The 16,687-nt window shown below is 31.6% G+C and overlaps 1 protein-coding gene and 1 long non-coding RNA gene across 2 annotated transcripts; both read right to left on the reverse strand.

Moving 5' to 3' along the window:
* Window positions 1–2,034: 2,034 nt before the first annotated feature.
* LOC145116652 (uncharacterized) lies at window positions 2,035–3,247 on the reverse strand. The gene is made up of 2 exons (XR_013712236.1): window positions 2,780–3,247; window positions 2,035–2,676 (listed from the first exon to the last, which is right to left on the reverse strand). It is a non-coding gene; the product is annotated as an uncharacterized LOC145116652 (long non-coding RNA).
* Window positions 3,248–14,662: 11,415 nt separating this feature from the next.
* Window positions 14,663–16,298, reverse strand: LOC145110899 (uncharacterized). Its single transcript, XM_079047213.1, has one exon. It carries the CDS (start codon window positions 16,266–16,268, stop codon window positions 14,769–14,771), a length of 1,500 nt encoding a protein of 499 aa, XP_078903339.1. The 5' UTR covers window positions 16,269–16,298; the 3' UTR covers window positions 14,663–14,768.
* Between the last annotated feature and the right edge of the window lie 389 nt (window positions 16,299–16,687).

Raw genomic sequence — 16,687 nt, forward strand, 5'->3', positions numbered from 1 at the left:
AAGATCTCACTTTGGAGGCCCTTTTGGGGTGTTTTGAGGGGTGTACGGCCATGCAAGGGTGTACGGCCGTACACTCCTTTTGTCCCAGCTAAAAGGTCGTTTCTAAGGTGTTTAGCAAGATTTCCTAACGTATACTATGCATAGGGAAAGAATACTTACGATTTGGAGGCTCAAAGAGGGTTCACGGCCACCAAGAACAAGTGTGTGTTCTTGGTGTTCTTGGTGAAAGATGAAGATCTTGAAGATCTACCCAAAAAGATGATTTCGATGGATGAAATCAATGGGTGATACATGATTAAGAAGGATAACAACAACTAGAAGGAAGAAACACTTACGTTTTTGAAGATCTAGGATGAAGAACTCGATGATACTTGAGAGAGAATCGATTTTCTGGACTTGGGAATGTGAGAAATGGCTAGAAATGAAGGGAATGCCCTACATATGGGGGTGGTGTACGGCCAACATGGGTGTACGGCCGTACACTCATGTGTACGGCCGTATACTCCCTTGGATGGAGTGTTCGACTCGATTTCAACGCGAAGAACTTTAGCAACTCAATCCTATACCCAATGCTTGAATGTACTGCGCTTTGAACCCTTAAACAAACTCTAAACAATGCTAAAAGATAGCAGAAACGGATCTGACACTCGGTTGAGTTGAATGGCTGGACTTTACAAGGCAAAAATTTTTGGGTTGTCACATTTATCGATTCTCCTAAACTGATGAAAAGAAACTATACTCGTAGAAGGAAACTTGAACTACATAAGGAAACCATAATCAACTATAGAAATACTAAATAATAAAAGATATTAGAATAATTATAATGTACTAGCAACCTTTGTTGAGTTTTTGGCTTTTGTGCCTTTGGTAGACCCGATCCCACTTATCTCATTCAGTTCATATCACTTCTTGCTGCTAATTAATTAATAACCGGTTGTTGGGTTCCTTATCTTTCCACAATCATCTTCAACCATCCTCTTAGCAAGCCTTATTGTTCACCATCGCTGCTATTCTGCTAAGCTGCCACCATCGTCACTCTTTTCATGACAACTGCTCATGGATCTTTGTGGTCGTATATATGTTGGTTTAGTTTATCGGATGGGACATTGTTTTTGTTGTCTTTTCAATTACAATTGTATTTGTAATTCTTTCACTGTTTGCTTATTGTTTCTTATTTTTTCTACAATTTTAAATAGATTGGTTTAGATTTTATTGAATATTCAAGAATCAAGACGATGATGTATTGTAGAAGGTGACAAAAAATAGAACACTGTGATCAAAATCAGTGACATGAAGATGAAGATGGAACAAGGTTTGATCTAGTTATTATGATTTTTTAATAAAAAAAAAACAAAAAGGATCGTGTCAGTTGGAGCATGAAACGTGGTTTGTTTCACCTCAAAAGCCGAAAATGTAGCATTTTCATGTATTAGTTTGAACTCATGGAGTACCCTTTTAACATTGCTTCTTGATCAGTTCCACTTCTTACCTAAAAACTTGTTTTTTTTTTGTTTTTTTGTTTTTTTGTTTTTTGTTTTGTTTTTTTTGTTTTTTTCATACTTATTTGTCTAGATAAATAATATTGTTAAGATATATGAGAACAAAACAACACGTTTGGAAATTGAAGGAAAATATAAATAAGGGCAAATAATTAAAAAAAAAAAAGAAGAAGAAGAAGAAAGAAAACCTTAATGTGAAGACCTTATTTTCTTGACTTTCTCTATTAAGCATTTCTATATAATTTTTTTTTTAAAAAGAAACATTCATATATAGCTCACTAGTATAGAAGTATATCTTGTCCCTTTAAGTCCATTTAATAAAAATGAAAAACCAACTTACTTTAATACTATATTTTTAATGTTTTTTTTCCTTGTTAAGATTAGGCACGAGTTAGTTGTTGACCACTAGGGATGCTACGAATTTTTCTAGAGACCAAATTTAGGACAAAAGGTTGATCTATATGTACATATTTGGTACCGTTTCATTTCGGTTTTGGGATCGGTAGAATCAGTTTTAGGACCATTTAGGACCAAATTTAAAAAACAAATTACAAGGCAATAATATAAACCCTTCATAACGGAATCTCATCATCATCAATGATCACATAAGCGTTTCTTCAACCAATGTACCATCCACTAAACAATGACATTACAAACTCTTCATAAAAAACAAATTATATGAATCGTCTTTCGTGCAGATGTTGAAAAGCACGTTCAACCTTATTTTTAAATATTAACTCGGACCGTTCATCGTGTCGTTAAAAGTTGTACGGTTCATCCCTCGTTAGTTTTAATTTACATGTTTCATCCATTTTGATACATAAAAAAAAACTATAATGCCATTTTTATTTTATTTTTTTCAATTATTTTGAACATTTTTGATATTTTTAATTATTAAAAATTATTTTAATTAATTTTTACTTTGTTGGATAAGACGTACCACCACCACCACCACCGATATTCTACACCACCATCGGAAAACGAAGTACCATCGCCACCCCTCACCGGGAAAATGAAGCACCAACGTCACCCCTCACTTCACCACACCCACTAATTTGTTCAAAGTTCACATGTTTCATCGAAAATAACCACAAACCACTACCTCATTCACCGGAGCAACAACATATATTCAAACCACCATCGAACTAGGCACATTTACTGTTAACACCACCAGACTCTGTTCGAAAACCCACCAGCAAATCACGAAAGAAGAATCAGAGCATGGCAATGTTTAATTCGATATCAACAAAGGATTTAGGGTTCTTAAATTGGAAGCAGACCTGATTCGGTGAACCTGTAACTCTGATTTGATACCGAGGGAGATGACAAGATGGGGTAGTAAATCTGCACTTCATTCGACCGGTGAGCCACCAACGCCACCTGTGAGCCGTCATCGCCACCAGCACGCTTCCATCGTCGCATCATCTAGGGTTCACATCATCGTCACATCCGTATAGGAGGACCTTCGATGGACAAGATTTGGGTTCGATCTGAACCTGCTTCTCCGATCTGAATCTCCCTCTTCTTCGATCATGTGTGATGGACTTGTGCCCTGGTCAGATGGAATGGTTTCAGTGAGGACAGAAGAAAAAAGAGAAGGGAGTAGGAAGGGTGGGTTGGGGTGTTGCGGGTGAGGGTTTGATAGAATCGTCGGAGGTGTCTGGAGTGGCCAGAGTTGTCCTGAAGTCGTCGGAGTCGGCAGTGATGTATTGGTGGAGAGGACTGAAGAAGAAATGGGGGAGAGAGACGACATGCTTAGGGTTTAAGGCATGTTTCGTTTTATTAAAGGCAATAAATAATTATTTTTAAAATAAACAAACCACTAATTAATTAATAAATAGAAAATAAATCAAAAACGAAATAAATAAGGGTAAAATTGTCTTTTTATGTCTAGAGGGATGAAACATGCAAGTTTTAAAGTAACGAGATGATGGTGTGAGTTAATTTTTGAAAATATGAATCGAACGTGCCTTTTAAAACCTACACGAGAGATTAAACTTATTTGAAGAACAAATTAGGTTTTATTTATTTTTATTTATTTATTTTTAGTTTTTAGGGTTAGTAGGTATCGATTTCAGTAGGATAAAGAAGAAAGGAACCGATTTAAAAAAATAAAAAAGAGAAAAACAATTCATATAACTTAGGAATTGATTTGATTAGTAGTTCAAAAAAATCTAAAGTGACTATAAAGCTTTCGGTTCAGGTTTTGTAATTTCATGAAATATTTTGGAATTGAAGTGATAGGATCGTATCATATACATGTAATCGATTAGGTTTTGATACAGTTCATTTTTGGTTTTTTGTTTAGGTTGCTCATCAATAGCTAAGATTTTCATTGAGACGTGATAATTCACATACTAGGATGGTTTACAATTTGTATTCACAGATATGGTATTTTTATGTTCTTTCAAATATTTCATTCCAAAATATGCATATAAATTGTTATTATTTTTTTAATTCAACAAATTCTATTACGGACTTAGTACGAGGAAGTTCGTAACTCGATTATGGGATATGAGACAAAATGTCTATACCAAAGTATGGATTACATTTTGCTATTTGGGAAAGGGAAAGTGTGAAATGTTTTAACATATTTTAACATATTCGTACAAAGTTTCTCAAATAGGGTGTATGATGTATAAGACATTAGAGCATTTCAATCATCAACTTAATTTATAGTTTTGTTGTTTTGTCGTATTTTCTTTACATTAATTTTATAAAACAAAATGTTATTAGCTTAAATCATTTTTGATCATTGACTACTTTTAAAAGCTTTTTTTTTTGAATAAAATTAACCAATTTTCCTCATCTTTATGAAATATGTTAAGAATTCCCTTAACATAATTTGTTAATTTTAAACATTTATAATATTTATAAAATTAAAATGAATAACTGAATACATGAAATTAAAACATTATATCACAATACATGAAATTATATAAAAACTAAGAAATGTGGAGTCCATATTTTGCTTTTATACAACACATAACATTTGATGATATACTAGTTATCCGCCGTTTATTTGTTTTGTTGATACACAAGTTGTTCTGTAATGCCCGTGTTTCTGGGCTAATCATTAAAGACGATATAATAGTTTAGGTCAACTATTATAACGTGTTTTGAAGTAATAAGAATGAATTATGTGAATTTATGTGTTTTATACTTAATTATTATGATATAATAAATTAAGGATAAAAATAAGTTTCGAAAGTAAAATGTTAGATATAGCCGATATCTATGAAGAAAGTTGTAGTGGTTGAAATAAGGATTCTGGAGATATAAAGAATACTGAAATCCGAGTTATAACGAAAAAGTTATCACCTGTCGAAGTTTCGCGACAGAACCAGCACGACGCTGTGTGACGTAAAAAGTGAATTTACGATAAAGTGATTTTTAGCATTAGTGATCTAAACGAATGTCGTAGTGTTCGTTAAACCGAGAGTGTGCATAAAAGGAATGCCCAAATCTGACTTCGTATGAGAAAGTTTTGATTTTTCTAAGTTTCGGCTTAGCAGTATGCAGCCCGAAACTCGAACTTTAGATCAAGTGATTTTTAGCCGAAACAACCTAAACGAAATCGAAGATCTTGTTGATAGTAGTTCAACGGTAAAAAGACAGATGAAAACGGACGTCGGATGAAAAAGTTATGAATTTTTAACGAACTTTTCCTGTCCCAGCCTATTAAAAATATAACTTTAAAAATAAAGTCAAAATTAGCCGACGGAGTCTAAGAGAAAGTTGTAGAGCATAATTTCACCTACGCATGGATATAAAGAACGTCAAAAACGGAGTTCGTATGCGAAAGTTACGAATTTTTGAAGTTCTGGGCACAAACTTCAAGACTGGTCCGAAGGAATACGCCCAGCGTACTCGTGTAAGTGATCTGGAGTCCGTCACCCCCCCCCCCCTACTCCTTCGCATGAGATACACGTGTCGTAGCCTTGACGCGTCCGAGCTGATCCACTTCGTACGCCCAGCGTACAAAGTTACGCCCAACGAAGAGATTTGCAAGGCAGTACGCCCCGCGTACCGAAGAATTACGCCTGGCATAATTAGGTGCTTTGGTCCCCTATAAATAGGATGTGAGGCTGCCCGATTTTGTTTAGAAAATTTTACTTCTTTCACCCTTCTACTCTCTTCCAAGCTACACTAAAACCCCCCAAGCCTATAATATCATCCTAGCATCGTAAGCAAGCCCCGGAGAGCCCGAAGATCCCGAGAAAAGAGTTTTTCGAGACGAAACTCTTCCCGCGTGAAGCCCGGTTTTTAAGAAAACATCCCGGTTTCATTGAAAAAGATTATATTAAGGGACGAAGTGCTTCCCAACCGCCGTCTTATCAAGTAAGTGTATAGTCACTTTCATCTTACACATAGATATGAAGTATTTTATATAAAATACGTGCTATGTGTATATATGATGTTTGTTTATTTGAAATGGATGTTGAATGGATGTTTTATACAGGTTTTAAACTGTATATGTATTCTTATCTACAAATATGTTGAGTATAACATGAGTAGATGAATTAGTTGATATGTGATGAAACAAAATGATGAGAGGTCTCGATGTTGACGATGTTCCAGTCATCTAGCGGAATATAGATGACGACCACGGACTTTTCTAGACAGTCCAGTGGAACGCTAACAGGCTCGTAACATGTAGATATTTTTCGAGAGTATGGATTAGACTTAGTCAATTGTCCTTAGTCCGAGAGTATGGACATGACATAGTTATTTGTTATTAATCTGGGAGTATGGATTAAGACATAAGTTATTTGTTATTAATCCGGGAGAATGGATTAAGACATAAGTTATTTGTTATTAATCCGGGAGTATGGATTAAGATATAGTTATTTCTTATTAATATGGGAGTATCGATTGAGACATAGTTAATTGTCCCTAGTCCGAGAGTATGGAATGGGCACAGTTATTGATCCGAGAGTATGGATCAGATATACCCGATCTGGGAGTATGAATTAGGTAAAGAGGTAAATTTTAGATCCGGTGTTTTTGAACTATGTGTTCATCAGGTACTTTTGAACTAAGTGTTCACTAGGTGTTCATTAAGTATTTTTGAACTGAGTGTTTACCAGATGTTTTAAACTACGTGTTCATCAGTTGTAATTTAAGAACCCTGGCAGTGATGGACTTCATGCCTATTCCTTAAGACAATCCTTAGGAATGAATGAATGAAGGACAGATGGTTCTTAAGATCTTTAAGAATAAAGAAGATAACGGGAACGGGTAATCAGGGTTATTGTTGATTGATGAAATTAATAAATTTATTATTGGTTGATGAAATTAATAAATTTATTGTTGGTTGATGAAAATTAATAAATTTATTTATTGTGGGTTGAAAACCATATATGCTCACCGGACTCCCAAGCCTAACCCACTCACCTTTTTATATTACAGGTTGTGGACCCAGAGCATAGTTGGATGATGACGAGAGATTTTTGGATTATATGTCAGTAGATGTAAATAGCTGTTGTAAGGCTTATAATTAGGGCTGGCACTTCTCGACACGACCCGCGACACGACACGAAATAAATTGGTTTGAGTTGAGTTTTTCAACCCGCCAACCCGCTAACCCGTCAACCCACCAAACCGTTTATTAAACGGGTCATATATGGGTTTCTAAAAAATAAACGGGTTGACCCGCCAACCCGTTTATATTTTTAATAAAAAAAATTATTTTATTTTTAAATGTATTTATGTATCAAGTATTATGATTTAATAAGTATTATATAATATATACCATTGATTCATAGACCATTTGACTGTTTTAACATTTTGACGTGTGCTTCTCAAAATCAAATTGCGTATGAGCGTATCTCCCTCTTCCAGACTTCTAGTGTCCCGGTCTCCCACAGTCCCACTCTCCCCTCTATTACTCTGTGATCAAAATCAGGTATCGAAATGGTGTTGGAGAATTGACTTTGTTTTTTGGGAGAAGAAAATGGGAATTGTGGCTATTACTTTAGCACTTGAATTATCTATGTTTGTATTAATGTTTAGTTTGAACATGTTTCTATGAATGTTTTTAATTTTCATTTGGATGTTTAAGACTTAAGTATCTAAAATTCAGATATGTTTGCATCAACCATCAAGAATTTATTCATGTTTAATTGTCAATTTTATTTATGGAATCTGACCCACGAACCCGCCAACCTGTGAACCCGTATAAATAAATGGGTTGGCGAGTCATATATGAGTTTATGTTCCAAACCCGCCAACCCGTGACCTGTATATTTAAACGGGTCGTGTTTGGGTTGACATATTTTGACCCGCCAACCCGCGACACGCCAACCCGAACACGACACGATTGACAAGCCTACTTATAATGTACTGTTTATGCTTTTGGTCTGTATCGGAACATGACATCCCGAAATTTTGTTATATAATGAAAATACATTTCTTTAAGAAATGCTTTGATAAATTTTTATCATATTTTGTTTTGAGGACAATTTCCGCAACATCTTTTGGAAGATTACTCTGATTTTATTCTAAAATAAACTAAATCGGTCTTTTCTGGCCGAGAAATTTGGGGATGTCACATGTTCGTTGCACAACATTTGATGATACACAATTTGCTCGATAACATCGCCGAACATAGTTAGAGAAAAAAAGATATGAGATAGTATTGCGAGGCTATAAGTTATTTTGACATATAGTAACACCAAAAAAATATCTTTCTCCCTGGTCTTCTCCGCTAACAACCAGTGCTGCAACCCGAGCGGTGACAAAAAGAGCTTCCCTTCCTAGTCCTTGATCCTAGTTACTAGCCTTCATTTTATAGACATAAAATACCACAAACAAACAACATAAAAAAAATGTTGGGTCGTTTTTTTAGTTAAAATTTTGATAAAGTTATTATGTTTATAGTTACTAAAATAAAAACGATGAAAATATCATATAATCAATTACGAATTTAATATTTAATAATGTAGATTAAAATAATAATAAAATAAAATAATTAGTCAAATATAAAACTTTGCATTAAATAAAATAACATACTAAAATTGAACATTGTTAATTAAAAATGGCTAATTGTGTCGCACATAAATCTCAAAAATATAACCATTTTATATTAGCGACCCAAAAAACAATTCACTCTGACGACGACGACGACGACGACGACGACGACGACGACGACGACGACGACGACGACGACGACGACGACGACGACGACGACGACGATAAACTAATATTGAAATTGATTATTAATATCTAACTTAAAAAAACTACCATTAGAGATACTTTTATATTCTATCAACTAGATTATGACCCGCGTTTAACGTGGAGAACGTATAAAAAAATTCATATAAAGTTATAAAAAGCCGACACAATAAAAAGCTATGATAAAATAACATAAAAAAATTAATATCATTAAAAAAAATAAAACATGAGTAGACGATTAAAATATATTTCTACTTGACATATTCACTATCTCAAAATCTGAACGAAATGAAAATACTTCATGAGAACGATGTGTCGGAACGACATACTTAATCTTATTTCTTTTAAAAAAAATTAAGGAGATTGTTTTGATAATCTCAGCATTCATGTACACCGGCATTGTAATTACTAACATCTATTTTAACCTACCGATTTTGAATGAAAACCCAAATACCCCACCAACGATCTCTACCTATAGAAAAATATCTTAATTTTCCATCAAACTTGATAAACCTCGATGCATAGAAGTTGAAATCATTAATAATAGAATGTGCATATATCACTAAAAATTATTCTAAATATACATTAAATCACAAAATGTCATTGTTAGACAATAAGATGTAAATCATATACGATGGATGAGTGATCTTGTGCATCATTACTTTTATTGCCCGAAGTGTATTCCATTATTGATTTGATGAATTCAAGTGATCTGATAAGTCGAATTGACAAGTAATAAGCAAAACAGGAGGTAATAGTCATCTTTCAACGTGTGTCAAGTAAAAAATTGATATTGTATACATAAAAAGAATGGAATCACTAACCCCGTGAATTTCTCGGTCTTCTGATTCCGATGTTAGAGAGTTTTAATGTTCACAGTGAATAAAAGTAATCATTAAGGAAGTCATATACAATATATAGAAGAAATTTAAAGACAATTTTGAAAATTATTACCCATATATTATACTGTCAACAAAATCATTTCTATACTTAATTTCAAAGGATGCATAAATAGATTATATATTATTTGCTATTAAATCAACCTAAAAATATAATAAGAACATACAAAAATATTTTAAAATCATACCAAAATTAATCGGATTCTTATAACATAATAATTAAAAAAAATCATAATCATATTTAATATATAAAAATGACATTTTTGTAATTAGTATCAATTCCAAAGATAGTTAATTTCTATTTTATTAAAATTAATTAAAGTTATAATATAATATACATGTAAAAAATTATACCAAAAATATTCAACATCATACCAAAATTAATAAGGATTTTACAATATTTTCATTAAAATAAAAAAAATGACATCATATCATATTTAATTAGAATCTTAACATATCTCTCGAGTTATAATTAAATAATATCGATAAAATAAAAGTTAAATCATTTAAAAATTCATTCATTTTTTAAATGTTAATAAAATTTCAAATAATCAACATATATTAAACGTAATTTCATCTTTAGTTATAACTAATTGTAATAACTAATCGTATTAACTAATAAATGTTTCACAAAAATCTATTAATTTAAAAAGATAGATGTTTTATCATAATTGTTAGTTAAAACTAATATATATATATATATATATTGTTATGATATTTTCAGGTTCAATTTCTCAATCATAAACTTTTCAGCATGATATTTTCAAAACATCATATGCAAGTTTAGATTAAAACTTTGTCAAATTACTAAAATGCCCCTGATCAAGTTTTGTATTTTTAAACCTAAACATTGCCAAATAGCTAAAAATGTCTCTAATCATATTTTTAGAATTTTAGAATAAAACATTTTGTTATTTCAGTTTAACAAAAATAATTACTTTAAGACTGAATCTCGCATAAACCAAAAAATAAAAACTTTTTTGCTTTATAAAGACGAATACGCAAATAGCAAAGTACTTTGCTATAAATTTAAAAAAACAAAACAAAACAAAAAACAAAACAAAAGTCATACACTTGCACCAAGCCAAAAAAAAAAACACCAAATTTTCACCAAGGAATCTAAAACTAACCAAATCAGTCAGCAAAAAGGACCCAAAGCAAAGGATTAATGTGTGTTATTGCGTCAAAATCAACGGAAATGCCCATGTACTGTTTCCTAATAGATCGATATACTCCATCATAGTCATTTTATGCCATTATTCTATTGCAATTTGAATGACAAGAAGCAGATAAATGTTCCTAATTCTCAATTTATGTCTAATTTTAAAAAAAATGCTTCTTCATATAGACAATGATTGTTGCCAACATAAATCTTGTTTTAATGAAGGAAAATGTTTAACCCCCCCAACAAAAAAAAAACAATTTGCAAATCTATTCAGCCCAAAACCAAATAGCATTGGCCAAACAAAGTTAGATGATAGATTGTGAAGGAAGAGGAAATATAATTCAAAAAATGTTAACCCCCAAAAAAAAAGGAAAAAAGCAAACACTTTGTAAATTCAGTAATCAACTGATGTGCAATCGAAAGAAACTTTGTAAAACAACATCACATACATACATGTAATTAAACACATTAACAGCCAACAAAAGAAAGTCAATAAGCGAAATCAGTTTGCTAACCTTATGTAGATGTTGGTGTCGTCGATTATGATTATGTAGATGAAAGGATTTGAAAAACAACAAAAGTAATTCGGTAACTGATATGAATAATGAAATAAATAGGAAATCACACACACACACACATATATATATATATATATATATATATATATATATATATATATATATATAATATTGAAATTTTAATATGGAAACAATTACAATGATTTAAGATTTAATGATAAGAGACTAAATCATATGCAAATCATCTAAAAGGTGCAGAAGAAACGAATTATTAGATGGTAGGTTATGAATTTAAGTTAATTATGGATTATTAGCTGAAAAAAGTTATTTATTTTTCGAAATTTGAATTACCTTCTTTAACAGAAATCTTGTTTAAAATTTCACAAACTCAAAGGCTTTACAGTGGCATGATTTTAAATTAAATTCAAAATAATTGTCAAAAATAGACGTATTAGATGCATATTTTTTTTAGAACTGCAGCACATTTTATAAAACAAAAACAAAAACACACTAGCAAGAAGCTAGAGGAAAAAACTAGCTAGAGGAAAAAACAAGCTAGAAGAAAAATCTTGAATATCTAAATCTAACCAATGGCCAACCCGTCTCCAAACCTGCACTGCAACCGAACAAGACAAGAAAAGATGCATATGTAATGATGCATATTTAATGAGATTTATTATTAAATCATGGTTTTAAACTTTATAAGGGTCAACGATTTTGAAAGTATTTAAAGATACTAGTTCATTAATTAACATTTTAATCATAATTGTCAGATTAAAATATTTTAATTCCTTTCGGTCAGGATAACATCATCAAATTGATCCGATGGTGGAAACCTATAAAGGAAACACAATTAATGACCCTAATTGTTTGATGTCATAAGGTTTATGTTTTAAGAAAAATAAATGGAAACTTTGATGAAAATCTCCTTAAATGTAGGAATTGAAAGTTGGGTGGAATCGTGTAGTCTTTAATCCTATTTTAAGTGACACATGATAATTTAACTAATGAAATCCATTCTTAATATAAATTAGAATAAATGTCATGCATTGAGTAGCTATTTACATGTAATCTCCTTCGTTCCTAGCTATACCAATTTAGTGATTTCCTTAACAGCTCCTTTATCGAACAGGGCTTGAAATGCATTGATGAGATTTTTTTTGATTGTTGCATGTATTTTAGTGTCTTGTAGGTGATAACCAATGTTGTTTTATTGAAAAAAAATTAAAATATAACTTTATTTTAATTTAGTAAAATCGCACCTGCTGGTCCATTAAAATCATGTCCAAGCTTTTCACCATTTTTGGTTGTTTTTGTAAGTCTGCTTCCAAACCATGACTACTTGAATATGAGTCTTCTATGATTCCTTCGAGGAATCTATGTAGCAAGACTATCAAAGACGACTTCATTGCCACTGTTATGTGCCATTACGCCTTCTGTAAAGAGAAACACAAAACTATTAGAGATAATTATGAGACTAAGAAAAAACAGATACTATTTAAATAAAATCTTAGTTAAGTTGTTTTCTTAATAACTATTTTACTACTATTTGATAAGCAGATAAAATACAACTTTTACGGTCGTGAGATTCTATTATTGTCAAGACACGATATAAAACAATAAATTCCAATATTCCATTATTGAAATTAGAAGAGAAATAGAAAGAATAATAATTCAAAGTAAAAGAAAAAACCTCAGACTTTGGTTGCTAAGTTTGCATGCAAAAGTATCAAACTGAATAACACATGTTGTTAACAATATATATTTTAATTATTTGAATTTATGCAGTGGGTAATGAACGGATTCACTGAGAACATTTACAAATAGTTAGTTAACACATATAAGAGGTACTAACAAAGAGAAACACAACACATACACATGTTAATTTGAATTTGCATGATGTGGATTAGCTATTTTTGCTTGATATATATCAGGTTTGAGAGATTAGAAAATTCATAGATGGATCTCATAACATAACAAATGATTATACGAATTCTAAATGTTTATAGAAATCTAAATATATTCATGTACCTATGATTTTCTATATTTCACTTATATGGGGTCTAAACTTATCTATAAGAGTCAATATAAATGTGTATAGATGAAGAAATTCGACACTTTGCTTTATATAAAGAAGATGAAGTTGTTAATATTTTTATGAAGTTGTAAATCTTTTTATGCAGGTTTCTCTGAGAACAATTACAAATAGTTAGTTGACACATATAAGAGGTACCAACAAAGGGAAACACAACACATAAACATGTTAAAAAGCACACGCGGAGAATGACATACCTTGAAGATTCATAATAAAACTGATGTGAAAGTTGATGTATTGTTTTGTTCAATTTTCTGTAGTGCATTGATATAAGAACATACATGTGAAGGAGAAAATGAGAAATGTGAGAATTATTTATAATTTTCAAAACAAGGACAATGAGAACAAAATCGTTTAAAATCTACTTTAAATTGGAGACAATATGTTTATCTATTATTTAGTATTTCAAAAGATGATATTGGTGAAGATAATAAGGAATGAGAGTTGATTAATGATTTTCAAGAGATAATTGGAAAACATGAGGCGTGATTTTATATTAATTTCAAAGAATTGTCAAAAATAGATGAATTAGATGCATATTTAATGAGGTTTGATTAAATGATGATTTTGAATTGGGGCAATTACTAATCTAGCCAAATTAAGGAAGTCATTAGCAATTTATAGCCAAAAATTAGTAAATGTCCAATTATAGCCCACAAAACCGTAGGTTTCGATATTCGTCTACTGTTTCGTGTTTTGTATAATTTTTTTTTTCATTTTTAGGATACAAAACCGTAGGTTTCTTAAAACCTACGGTTTTGGGTGAAAAAATACGTTTTTTTTTTTTAAATCTACTGTTTTGGGGGTTTTAACTACTGTTTTGGGGAAACCGTAGGTTTTTAAAAACCTACGGTTTTGTATCCTAAAAATGAAAAAAAAAATTATACAAAAACGAAACAGTAGACGATTTGGCGAAACAGTAGTCAACCTACAGTTGACTACTCTTTTGTCGGCTATTTTTGGCTAACTGGTTTTTTTTGGCTAATTTTTGTTAAGTAATTAAAGATTTTAGCTAGATTTGTATTTTCCCCTTTTGAATTTATAAAGGTCAACGATTTTGAATGATTTAAAGATATTATTTCCTTAATTAATATTTTAATCATAAATGTTGGAATTCGAAAAAATAATTATTTCCTTAATCAACATTCTGAAAAGATTTAAAAAATCCTATTAACATTGTGAGGATGACATCATCAAATTGATCCAAAGATGGAAAACTATAGAGGAAAGTCAATCAATGGACTTGATTGTTGAAGATGATGTAATCAAGTTTCTCTTTTAATATATATAGAGATTTGAGACCTTTGAAAAAAAAAAAAAAAAAACCATGTTACATATACTAAGAAAAAAATATAAATTTCGTTACATAAATTTTAAATTAACACTTAACCCTATTTGAAAAGAGTACAAAAAACATCATCGCCTAGGCTTCCTTGATGGGATTACTCCGTTTTTCAGTGCAACACAGTACACACAACTAGCAGTCTTAACCATGCCTTGTCGATTCGTCTCATTAATTAAGACATCAAAAGCGACTTTATCAAACATTTCACTTGTTCTTCTACACGCTAAAACCAAAACTAACATTGCTTTTTCAATCTTCTCCTCAACACAGAGTCCTCTAACAACTATGTTCAAAGTGAATGTTCTTGGAGACAACTCCATCTTTATCATTTCACACAAATTCACAAAAGCCTTGTCCATTTCATTTCCATTGCAAAAAGCTTCAATCACTAGCTCATAAGCACAAGGGTCGATATCACAACCTCTTTTAGACATTTCATCAAACACTTGGTAGGCATCTTCCAATAACTCTTTTTCCTTCCTCGACCTCCTGCATATTCCTCTTAACAATGTGTTCATCATTCTCTCATCGACGTTGAATCCTGTGTCTAACATCTCTTTGTAAACCCTAACAGCTGCTTTAATCTCTCCCCATTGTAACAGTCCATGTAATAAGGTGCTGTAACTAACATAGTCTGGAGTGCAATTTCTCTCTTTCATTTGCTTCAGTAAACCAAAACCCTCCATTGGTCTACCTTCCTTAAAGTAACCATTGAATATGGTATTATAAGTCACTATACTTGGGGTTAATCCCATCTCAATTGCTTCATTAAGCAATTCTAAAGCTTCATCTGATCTTCCCACTTTGCAAAATCCATCCATAACTGCGGTGTAAGTATAAACATCGGGCTGCAAACGCCCATCTCTCTGTTCTTTCCAAGATTTCTTGATTTTTGATAGCAATTCATTAGCTTCTTCAACTTTACCCACATAACACAGCCCTTTCAACAAACAATTGTATGTGTTGATTGTGGGATCGCATTTCACCTTACCCATGATCTCAAACACTTCAAATGCCTGCTTTAACTTTCCCTTTTTGCAAAGTAAATTGATAAGTTGAGTAAAGGTTTTGACTTTAGGGGATTCAAACCCACTTTCAATCATATGTTCCAAAACTTTTTTAGCTTCCATTGGGTCATTTCTCTTGCAGCAACAATGAACAAGAATCGAAAAAGTCAAACTATCTGCAGAGAAGTCATAATTCGATAAGGTAGAGTACAATTTATACGCAAGATCCACCTCGTCTGCCAAAACCAAACTCTTAAACAGATGATTAAACTCGGCTAGGGTTTCAATGTTTCCATCTTTGATGCTACCTGCCAAATCTTTGACACTTTTGCTTCTGTATCGCTCATTTGGGAGGAACCCATCTTTGCTTATCAAATGAGAATTAAGTTTGAGAGAATATGGTGATGGTGTGATTGTTTGGTTTGTTGTTGCAGAAATGATAAAGTGGGATGGTTTTGGGGGAATGAGCAAAAGAGAAGTGAAATTAAAAGTCGATGGAGGAAATTGAAAGGAGAAAGGATGAGGTAGAGAAGAAGGCGGAGCTCTTGGTAATGGAGAATTCATGTTGGTCGGGGACCGTCAAGGGTGAAGGGCTTGCTATTAATTAGTTATGAAAAATGAACGACTATTTTTAAGCATAATGTATTATTTTACTAGGTATGATACCCGTATTATATGAGTTTATTAAAAATTAAAATTTAATATTAATATAAAAACATGAAATATTTTATAAAGTAATACTTTACATAACAGAATGTAATCTTTTGGAACATTTGCAAAAGAAATTAAATCGTTTGGAGTATTTATGAAAATTTATTATCAAATAAATATTTGCAAAAGAAATTAAATCGTTTGAAGTATTTATGAGAATTTATTATCAAATTAATAGGATGATTTTATTTCCTTATAGAACCTATTACAATTTTATGGAATTTTATTTTAAGAAAATAGAAATCACTAAAAAATGGCAAGTGGAAAATAAA

This window comes from Lactuca virosa, chromosome 5 (assembly GCF_052849685.1).
Source record: "Lactuca virosa cultivar CGN04683 chromosome 5, Lactuca_virosa_CGN04683_v6, whole genome shotgun sequence".
NCBI lineage: Eukaryota > Viridiplantae > Streptophyta > Magnoliopsida > Asterales > Asteraceae > Lactuca > Lactuca virosa.